The sequence below is a fragment of the Cherax quadricarinatus genome, chromosome 1, assembly GCF_038502225.1.
Source record: "Cherax quadricarinatus isolate ZL_2023a chromosome 1, ASM3850222v1, whole genome shotgun sequence".
Taxonomy (NCBI): Eukaryota; Metazoa; Arthropoda; class Malacostraca; order Decapoda; family Parastacidae; genus Cherax; species Cherax quadricarinatus.
The window spans coordinates 76,335,989-76,347,979 of NC_091292.1; the positions used below are offsets into that span (position 1 = coordinate 76,335,989).

The following is an 11,991-nucleotide window of genomic DNA, read 5'->3' on the forward strand; positions in this document are numbered from 1 at the left end:
GAGGTAGTTAAAAGATTACAGAGGCATTATAATGTGTCCAGGAAGTGAGTGGCAGTTTTGATAATAAACTATTTACATGTTTATAGTATCTGGTTACAGTCGTAATGAGTTATTTATACAAACATAAATTCAGTCACAAAAACATTACAGTGCAGCTTATATGTAGTTATGAATTATATATTTATTACTTTATATTTCAGCAAGGTACGTTTGAATTTAAATAAGTTTAAGTTATTTATGTCTTATTTACAATAGACAAAGTTTAAGTATTTTTCCACTGTGGATACTGACATAATTTTGTTAACATTCATTATAGCTAGATGACAATAATAAATATATATTTGTTTTCTTTTCTAACAGCTGAAGGTAAAGTAAATGCGCTTTTATTATTGACATCCAGCAGTAACGAATGTTAAGAACTTTATGTCAGTATTATAAAAGTTGTGGAAAAAAAGATGGTTGATCAACAGGTTGTCAAAAGGTAGAAACCCGTAAGGGTTTCACATCGTCAGGGATATAGGAGTTAGCCATGTGGAGAGTGGCTCCAGTGCCTTGAATCAGGAGCCCATTGCCAACGCCAACATGAAGGCGCTCCTCTCAAGGGAGGGACTCTGGTCTATGGCACAGGAATTATAGTAAACTCTCCGCTTATCGACATTGAGAGATACACATCTTTAGGTGTATACCAGTATACATTATCTATAGGTATTATAAATACCTTTATTCTCTTATCTACCGAGCAGACAATTGTAAATTTCCATGTTGTGATTTCTTACCTATGTTTTAATTATATACATTCATGTTGTGATTACATATCCATGACCATAATTTTTAAAGGGGGTGGACCGGTAAGCCAGCGGAAGGCCTCGGTCAGATGACCAAAAGCTTCAGCTGTGGGTCATCGTATGACTAAGACCCGCGTCAGGAAACACTTGTACTGTTTCCTGACGAACCTGACCTAACCTAAACATATCAATTTAATAATGACCTATTCCTAAGCTTGCTTTCTCTGATATTCTAAAATATTCTTGATTCCATAAAATGAAATTTATACTTTCAGTATATTCACTACACTTTGACATGGATGATTACACGAAAGTGATTTTACTCTGCATCTCTCAAATGCTAAGATACAAATTCAGTTTTCCTTCAGAGATGCAGATGTAAGCTGGGAGCCGGAACACTCCAGTGAAGGCCATTAAAGTGACGACACACCCCGTCTACCTGCCCAGGACAGGTAAACAACCACCTCAGGTGTCTTTCTAAACTTAAGGATAACACTGAGTCTTGACAGAAGTAGTTGTGCTGTCACTTCCACGCCTTTTAAAGCCATTCTGAGTTACAGTGATTTCAGAATTTAGAAAATGTAGGTAATTCTCTCGCAGTGATAGACCACTTGTCTCCCGGTGAGAGTATATCTGGAGTCTACCTGGAGAAGGTATACTCCAGGTATACTCGGGGGTCAACGCTCTCCTGGCCCAGTCTGTGACCAAGCCTCATGGTGGATCAGGGCCTGATCAACTAGGCTGTTACTGTTGGCCGCACGTAAACCAACGTACAAACCACAGCCCGGCTGGTCAGGTACTGACTTTAGTTGCCTGTCCAGAACCTTTTTGAAGACAGGGGTCTATTGGTAATCCCCCATATGTATGCTGGGAGGCAGTTAAACAGTCTTTGGCCCCTGACACTTATTGTGTTGTTTCTTATCGTGCTTGTGGCGCCCCTGCTTTTCATTGGGGGAATGTTGCATCGCCTTCTGAATCTTTTGCTTTCCTAGGGAGTGATTTTCGTGTGCAAATCTGGTACTAATCCCTCTAGGATTTTCCAAGTGTATATAATCATGTATCTCTCCCGCCTGCGTTCCAGGGAGTACAAGTCGAGGAACTTCAACCGTTCCCAGTAATTTAGGTGTTTTATCGTACTTATATCTGCCGTGAAGGTTCTCTGTACATTTTCTACGTCAGCAATTTCACCTGCCTTGAAAGGCGCTGTTAGTGTGCAGCAATATTCCAGCCTAGATAGAATAAGAGACATGAAAAGTGTTATCATGGGCTTGGCATCCCTAGTTTTGAAGGTTCTCATTACCCATCCTGTCATTTTTCTAGCTGATGCGATTGATACAATGTTGTGACCTTTGAAAGTGAGATTCTCTGACATGATCACTCCCAGGTCTTTTACATTAGTTTTTCGCTCTATTGTGTGGTGAAAACTCTGATATAGTTTTAATTTTCTCATGTTTTCCATATCGAAGTAATTGAAATTTCTCTTCATTGAACTTCATATTGTTTTCTACGGCCCATTTAAAGATTTGGTTGATGTAAACCTGGAAGCTTGCAGTGTCTTCAGTGTAGGACACTGTCATGCATGTGAGGACACTGTCATGCATGTGAGGACACTGTCATGCATGTGAGGACACTGTCATGCATGTGAGGACACTGTCATGCATGTGAGGACACTGTCATGCATGTGAGGACACTGTCATGCATGTGAGGACACTGTCATGCATGTGAGGACACTGTCATGCATGTGAGGACACTGTCATGCATGTGAGAACACTGTCATGCATGTGAGGACACTGTCATGCATGTGAGGACACTGTCATGCATGTGAGGACACTGTCATGCATGTGAGGACACTGTCATGCATGTGAGGACACTGTCATGCATGTGAGGACACTGTCATGCATGTGAGGACACTGTCATGCATGTGAGAACACTGTCATGCATGTGAGGACACTGTCATGCATGTGAGGACACTGTCATGCATGTGAGGACACTGTCATGCATGTGAGGACACTGTCATGCATGTGAGAACACTGTCATGCATGTGAGAACACTGTCATGTATGTGAGGACACTGTCATGCATGTGAGGACACTGTCATGCATGTGAGGACACTGTCATGCATGTGAGGACACTGTCATGCATGTGAGGACACTGTCATGCATGTGAGGACACTGTCATGCATGTGAGAACACTGTCATGCATGTGAGGACACTGTCATGCATGTGAGGACACTGTCATGCATGTGAGGACACTGTCATGCATGTGAGGACACTGTCATGCATGTGAGAACACTGTCATGCATGTGAGAACACTGTCATGCATGTGAGGACACTGTCATGCATGTGAGAACACTGTCATGCATGTGAGAACACTGTCATGCATGTGAGGACACTGTCATGCATGTGAGGACACTGTCATGCATGTGAGGACACTGTCATGCATGTGAGGACACTGTCATGCATGTGAGGACACTGTCATGCATGTGAGGACACTGTCATGCATGTGAGGACACTGTCATGCATGTGAGAACACTGTCATGCATGTGAGAACACTGTCATGCATGTGAGGACACTGTCATGCATGTGAGGACACTGTCATGCATGTGAGGACACTGTCATGCATGTGAGGACACTGTCATGCATGTGAGAACACTGTCATGCATGTGAGAACACTGTCATGCATGTGAGGACACTGTCATGCATGTGAGAACACTGTCATGCATGTGAGAACACTGTCATGCATGTGAGGACACTGTCATGCATGTGAGGACACTGTCATGCATGTGAGGACACTGTCATGCATGTGAGGACATTGTCATGCATGTGAGGACACTGTCATGCATGTGAGAACACTGTCATGCATGTGAGACCACTGTCATGCATGTGAGGACACTGTCATGCATGTGAGAACACTGTCATGCATGTGAGAACACTGTCATGCATGTAAGGACACTGTCATGCATGTGAGGACACTGTCATGCATGTGAGGACATTGTCATGCATGTGAGGACACTGTCATGCATGTGAGAACACTGTCATGCATGTGAGACCACTGTCATGCATGTGAGGACACTGTCATGCATGTGAGAACACTGTCATGCATGTGAGAACACTGTCATGCATGTGAGGACACTGTCATGCATGTGAGGACACTGTCATGCATGTGAGGACACTGTCATGCATGTGAGGACACTGTCATGCATGTGAGGACACTGTCATGCATGTGAGAACACTGTCATGCATGTGAGAACACTGTCATGCATGTGAGGACACTGTCATGCATGTGAGGACACTGTCATGCATGTGAGGACACTGTCATGCATGTGAGGACACTGTCATGCATGTGAGAACACTGTCATGCATGTGAGAACACTGTCATGCATGTGAGGACACTGTCATGCATGTGAGAACACTGTCATGCATGTGAGAACACTGTCATGCATGTGAGGACACTGTCATGCATGTGAGGACACTGTCATGCATGTGAGGACACTGTCATGCATGTGAGGACACTGTCATGCATGTGAGGACATTGTCATGCATGTGAGGACACTGTCATGCATGTGAGAACACTGTCATGCATGTGAGACCACTGTCATGCATGTGAGGACACTGTCATGCATGTGAGAACACTGTCATGCATGTGAGAACACTGTCATGCATGTAAGGACACTGTCATGCATGTGAGGACACTGTCATGCATGTGAGGACACTGTCATGCATGTGAGGACACTGTCATGCATGTGAGGACACTGTCATGCATGTGAGAACACTGTCATGCATGTGAGAACACTGTCATGCATGTGAGGACACTGACATGCATGTGAGAACACTGTCATGCATGTGAGGACACTATCATGCATGTGAGGACACTGTCATGCATGTGAGGACACTGTCATGCATGTGAGAACACTGTCATGCATGTGAGGACACTATCATGCATGTGAGGACACTATCATGCATGTGAGGACACTATCATGCATGTGAGGACACTGTCATGCATGTGAGGACACTGTCATGCATGTGAGAACACTGTCATGCATGTGAGGACACTGTCATGCATGTGAGAACACTGTCATGCATGTGAGGACACTATCATGCATGTGAGGACACTATCATGCATGTGAGGACACTGTCATGCATGTGAGGACACTGTCATGCATGTGAGAACACTGTCATGCATGTGAGGACACTGTCATGCATGTGAGGACACTATCATGCATGTGAGGACACTGTCATGCATGTGAGGACACTGTCATGCATGTGAGGACACTATCATGCATGTGAGGACACTGTCATGCATGTGAGGACAGTATCATGCATGTGAGGACACTGTCATGCATGTGAGGACACTGTCATGCATGTGAGGACACTATCATGCATGTGAGGACACTGTCATGCATGTGAGGACAGTATCATGCATGTGAGGACACTGTCATGCATGTGAGGACACTGTCATGCATGTGAGGACACTGTCATGCATGTGAGGACACTGTCATGCATGTGAGGACACTGTCATGCATGTGAGGACACTGTCATGCATGTAATGTCTAATACATTTACAATGTTTTATAATATATAAAACATCGTCCAGAACATCAAGACTCTGAGTCACAGTTTGGGATGCGCAACATAACGTAATTTTATAACAGCTGTATATAAGAAACTAAGCAGAGTATTAGCATATTATTTGTGTTGTAATATTGCATAAATAGACACAGCTGCAGTTGCATGGAAGCTTCAGTGACGACGTTTCGCACACTGCAGGTGAAACCGTCATTAAAGCTATTTTATACCATCATCTCTTCAGTCTCGTTATGTTGCAGTATTGTATCAAGTCTCGTTATGTTGCAGTATTGTATCAAGTCTCGTTATGTTGCAGTATTGTATCAAGTCTCGTTATGTTGCAGTATTGTATCAAGTCTCGTTATGTTGCAGTATTGTATCAAGTAATTCTAATTATAACTGTAGTTTTCATATAACATAAACTCTGCAAACACACTATCGGTTTTAATGATTTTTAAGTAACTTTCTTGTTTATCGAGTAAAATTTCATTTCTGAAGAATAACAACACGAACTCTTCCTTACGCTTCAAATTTAACTACGTTCATTTTCTTGCTTGAATGTGTTGTGTGTCAAGTGACACTTGCTATGTTTCCTGACAACCCATGTCAGGAGCCTACTGTTTCCTGACGCCCTGGACTTGTTCTGTTATCAGACGAACCAGGAGATACTTGGCTGTTTCGTGACAACTTGTATCAGGAAACAGATACTTGTCCTATTCGCTAGCGACACATTTCAGCAGTTACTTGCCCTCTTTTCTGACTAACAAAAGACCTAAGTCTTTCCTCCATCCCTTCCCCCCCTCAAGGAAGGTTCCTTGATGTTGGTGAGGGGCTCTTGATTTAGGGAATTGGATCTGTGCTCCAGTTCCCCGAATTAAGCCTGAATGCCTTCCACATCCCCAGGCGCTGTATAACCCTCCGGGTTTAGCGCTTCCCCCTTGATTATAATAATAATAATAATCCATCCCTTCCCCTAGCCACTGAAGGGAAAACACCCTACAAGTCATTTGAAATGCTACACTAATTTCAAACGAAAATAATGTTTATCTAAGACTGTATTGCCACAATGGGTGGTGTGGACAGCGTGATTACTTTAATTTATTACTTTCTAATGACTCGAGGCTTAGTAATTGATGCCGTAGGACGTAATGTTTATAGTGTCATGTAATAAAGCTATTTTTATATCCATTGCTTGGAGAATAATTTGATTTAATTCAAGGGAAAGGTAATTCCGATTTCTTGAATCAAGGCTACTTCGGGATGTTATGTGTTTTTCCCTTATATGAAGAGTGGTCACCACCGTGAGCTTAACGACCAGGTCGTATGTGGTCTTGACGACCAGACCGTGTGTGATCTTCAAGACCTGGTTAGGTGTGGTCTTGACGACCAGACAGAGTGTGATCTTCAAGACCTGGTCAGGTGTGGTCTTGACGACCAGACAGAGTGTGATCTTCAAGACCTGGTCAGGTGTGGTCTTGAAGGTGAAGACTGTATTGTATCTCACGAAAATCTTGTCTTTCTGACTTGAATGTTGGATATAACAATGTATGATACCGTCAAGCAGTGAAAAAACACAGGTAGCAGCAGTAGTATGCAATACCTACAAATGGATAAATAAAATATATATGCAAAACCTGGATGGTGAAACGTTTTCAGAATAATGATACGCAGGGGTTGTACATGTGTCAGTAAAACGAAATACAAACTGCAATCCATTCAACAGGTCCTAAAGTGACTGCATTTTGCGTCAGTTCCACTTTCTAGCTTCACTACCTAACGACGTCATGCTTGTTTGTGTAACAATTACCTAAGAACCCAGAGGAGTGTAACAAGGCTACTACAACGACAGGTTGGGTGATAGTGCTGCTGTCATTTGTGCTAGAGAAACCCACTCAACATTACTGGTGTGGGAAAGTGACTGACCTGGACGCAGTCTGCACTCTCCTGTGTTTATTTACTCAAGTGTCTCCTCCTCCTCATGTTCTTCTTGATAGATGCAGTTTACTTAAGATTTCTTCTAATTGTTCTTTGTTTTTGTTTATTCATCACTAACAAGGATGGATATAATATTATGCTTATTAATACACTGTGCACCTTTGAAGTTATGTATACTAAAAGCAAGTGTATTGTACACTTAATTCCTTTCTTTTAATCTGCAGGATGGCGCTGATTTTCACAGGAATGTTAGTTATGTTGGCGGCACTGACTGTCAGCTCAGCCGATACATATCAACATTCAAGAGATGAGAGTGTGCCACCCGTGTTGCAGGTGGAACTTAACCTTGAAGATGTAACTGCTGTTCAACAAAGGTCTAATGCTGAAGAGCCTCAAGGTCTTCATTTCCTCACTACCAATAACATTTCATTAGTCATGGAATGCATCAATGCCATGAACTCTGCAAGAAAACATGAACTTTTCTCACACCAAGTGAAAAAGGTTTTGCTTTCTTGCCAAAACAGAAATAATGTTGGTCATTTACGTTCGCGACGAGCAGCAGCAGCAACAATAACAACAACAACAACAACAACAGCAGCAACAGCTGCAGCAGCAACAGCAGCAGCAGCAGCAACAACAACAACAACAGCAGCAACAGCAGCAGCACCAGCAGGTAAGTCTCTTATATCAGTGACCTATGAAGTAAATTCGAAGATATATGTGGAAATTTATTCAGTCCAAAAGTTCCACAGGACAGATGCGGCGTACAAAGATCCCAACATGTCACAGATAAGCAGCTGGGTTGGGTGGCCCTTACACCCAACCAAAACACACACACACACCCGGGTTGGCGAAGGTGGTTGGAAGGGACTTCTTAATTGATAGATTTACCCTTCAGGGAAGAAGTAGGTAGTTTATACTGTTAGTACACTAATATTAGGATTATTGAGGCAACTGTAGATAATAATAATGTAGACCTAAGACCTTAACATAGGCAGTAATAGGCCGATAATGTAGGCAAACACTAGGTTATGTTAGCCAGGGAGAACTGGCAGCCCAAGTTTGAATGCTGGGGCACGGGGTTTTGAGATCGCAGTGCTTTCTTCTAAGACCAGGCACCATCGGAACAGCAAGTGCTGTGATCAGCAGGCGGTGCCCTCATGTGTCTTCACATATAGACCTGGGGAAATCTGGTGGAGGCACCTCGACGTACCGTAGATGACCTCCTCCGTCAGGCCCATACAGTAAGACGAGACCTCCCTTTTTCTACTCGATTCTGGCCAGTATCTGGGGAAAATTGTGAGTGAGTTGTGCTGTGGCCTTTGTGCAGCCGGCAGTTCATGACCAGAATTAAGGCTCCTGGTTGCACGTGGTTCTGAGGGAAAGTCCACAGGGACTAAAGCTTAGGGAGGTTGAAGACCGAGACACATTCTCCAATACCAAGTAAGTTAGTCTTTTATACGTGCATGCAGGTGAAATTTCTTGTAACATCAGTCATTTATGAAAATCTGTCCTATAAGCCACTTGTGAGGCTGAGGTACCGACCTCAGGGCTCGATGTCAACAGAGCTTGTCAGGGTAGACAACTCACATGGAGGCAGTCCAGACAAATTTTCACAATATATTTAACATCAGAAGATCTCAGGGACTTTTATAATAACGCAGATTCTTTGGTCATTCACTTTGCAGGTTACCACGGGAGAGACAGAACTGCTCGAGAAGCCTCAGCGAAAGATACCTCAATATCTTCCAGAATTTTATCCTCTCACTCACCAAGACGCCCACAAGGTCCCCCAGTATCGTCATCTACGCTCCAGAGACCTCGATCAACCTTAACCAGCAGCAAAAAGGAAGACATTTCTCGTACAGGAACAGAAACAGAGCCGACCAAAGCCAGAGCTCCAGTTGGTGCAGCACAACCCAGCCAAAACATCGCCACTAGTTCATACACCAGCTTGTATGCACGAGAACACGGTGGTGGCCACAAGGGACCCGTATATGGGTATAAGGGCCCGAGTTACTATCCCGCGCCGTATAAAGGCCCCGCGTACAGTCCCTATGACTTTCAGCCTAAAGGGTACGCTAAGTTTAACAAGAAGGTTAAGTATGGTGATGATCCGGTGAAGGAGTCTCAAAAAGCAAAATATCACGCGGGTTATGAGGATCAACCGCAAGCCTACTTTGGAGGCTTTGGTGGAGGAGGCACGGCGGGGTATCAGAGTGGGGGAGGTGGCTATGGTGGTGGGGGTCATGGTGGCGGTGGTTATGGTGGAGATCATGGTGGCGGTAGTTATGGTGGGGATCATGGTGGCGGTGGTTATGGTGGGGATCATGGTGGCGGTGGTTATGGTGGGGATCATGGTGGCGGTGGTTATGGTGGGGATCATAAAGGTAGCAGCTATGGAGATGGGGGACATGGGGGTGGCGGCGGTTATGGTAATGACCATGGGGGTGGTGGTGGTTATGATGGTGATCATGGTGGCGGTGGTTATGGGGGTGGTGGTGATGATCATGGTGGCGGTGGATATGATAGTGGTGATCATGGTGGCGGCGGATATGGGGGCGGTGGTGATGATCATGGTGGCGGTGGATATGATGGCGGTGATCATGGTGGCGGTGGATACGGCGGTGGTGATCATGGTGGCGGCAGTCATGGTGGAGGTGGCTATGGTGACGATCATGGTGGCGGGCATGGTAAGATAAACTATCAACATAGTGTCCAATACTACGAATCAGACAACAAGACTCCTACCACAGGTCACAAAGAACCAACCTCTGTTTACACTGAAGGATCACCATCTTACGCCTATAAACCTACAATGGGGACTGATTATAAAGCACCAACATACGAAGCCTTAACGCAAAATTATAATGCACCGAGTTACGAAACTCAAATACAAAGCTATAATTCTCCAAAACCGAGTTATGGTACTCCAAAACCAAGCTATGAGGCTCCAAAATCAGGATATACAGCCTCTCCGGCGAACTACAAGGCTCCATCAACAGGGTACAGTGTTCCCTCAGCAGCCTACATATCACCTCCAGCTTCGTACAAGCCCAAAGGACCCCAAATTGAATACGAAGTCCTTGATGACCCCTATAATACCTACAACCCTAAGGATGACGTAAATTTATCGAGAGAGAACTCACACAGAAGACAGTCATCTGTAGCAGGAGGAATTCCACTTAGAAAGCGTCCTGACACTGGAATCATAGACACTCCTGGAGCCATTGGCACTACTGTCTTCAAGCAGTCAAAAAACAACGTGAATGGTAATAAAGGTAGAACAGAAGCAGTTGCAGTTGTCAACTCCCCTGGCAATGATCCCCCGAAAAACCTAAACGCCTTTGCTAATTTATTTGCTGATTTCGATAATGTTTTTGAGGAGCGACTTCGAGCAGACAGACCGCAAGGAACGTCTTAAAATTTGAAATATTTCGCGAAAATTAATTCAGCAAACTAATAACCAAAGATTATCGCCTTAAGAAATTTGTACTGTAAAGACAACTACAGAATGAGAGCGTCAGTTTGGTGTAATTTAGGATGAAGCCTCGATTACACTCGCTAAAGGTCAAAAAGGCAGCATGTAAATTGAAAAATAAGACACATGGGCAACAGTTCGGTATCTTTATTCCGAAACGTTTCGCCTACACAGTAGGCTTCTTCAGTCGAGCACAGAAGAGTATACAGAAGCAGTAGAGATGTGAAGACGATGTAATCAGTCCATCACTCTTAAGGACGTAGTTTGAGGTAGTCAGTATTCAACCTCAAACTACGTCTTCAAGGGTGATAGACTGATTACATCGTCTTCACATCTCTACTGCTTCTGTACACTCTTCTGGACTCGACTGAAGAAGCCTACTGTGTAGGCGAAACGTTGCGGAATAAAGATACCTAACTGTTGCACATATCTCTTAGAAAATCAACTTGTCGATATCGTCTAGTATTATCACATTCAGGTTTTAAGTTGTTCACCAACCATCAAGAACACATTAATCCATAAAATTGGGATTAAATTAAACTCGAAGCTTTTGTATGCTGAGACATATGTACTTCTCTAGCGCGTTTTATGTCTGACAAAATGTAGTATGAATCTAGTCTTAGGTAGTGGTTGATGGTGGATGATGGTTGATGGTAGTTGATAGTTGTTAATGGTGGTTGATAGTGGATGATGGTGGATGATGGTGGTTGATAGTGGTTAATGGTGGATGATGGTGGTTGATGGTGGTTGATGGTAGTTGATGGTGGATGATGGTGGTTGATGGTGGTTGATGGTAGTTGATGATAGATGATGGTGGTTGATAGTGATTAATGGTGGATGATGGTGGTTGGTGGTTTTGTTGATGGTGGTTGATGGTGGATGATGGTGGTTGTTGGTGGTCGATAGTTGTTGATGGTGGATGATGGTGATTGATGGTGGATGATGGTGGTTGTTGGTGGTCGATAGTTGTTGATGGTGGATGATGGTGATTGATGGTGGATGATGGTGGTTGACAGTGGTTGATGGTGGATGATGGTGGTTGATGGTGGATGATGGTGGATGATGGTGGATGATGGATGATGATGGATGATGGTGGATGATGATGGTTGATGGTGGATGATGATGGATGATGGTGGTTGATGGTGGATGATGGTGGATGATGATGGATGATGGTGGTTGATGGTGGATGATGGTGGATGATGGTGATTGATGGTGGATGATGGTGG

General features: G+C 43.9%; 1 protein-coding gene across 1 annotated transcript; it reads left to right on the top strand.

The window, feature by feature from the left end:
* The first annotated feature begins 1,118 nt into the window (after positions 1-1,118).
* Positions 1,119-10,962, top strand: LOC128690578 (uncharacterized). Its single transcript, XM_053779296.2, has 3 exons — positions 1,119-1,237; positions 7,509-7,957; positions 8,973-10,962. The coding sequence occupies exons 2-3, from the start codon at positions 7,510-7,512 to the stop codon at positions 10,706-10,708; spliced, it is 2,184 nt and encodes a 727-aa protein (XP_053635271.1). The 5' UTR covers positions 1,119-1,237; position 7,509; the 3' UTR covers positions 10,709-10,962.
* Positions 10,963-11,991: the final 1,029 nt, after the last annotated feature.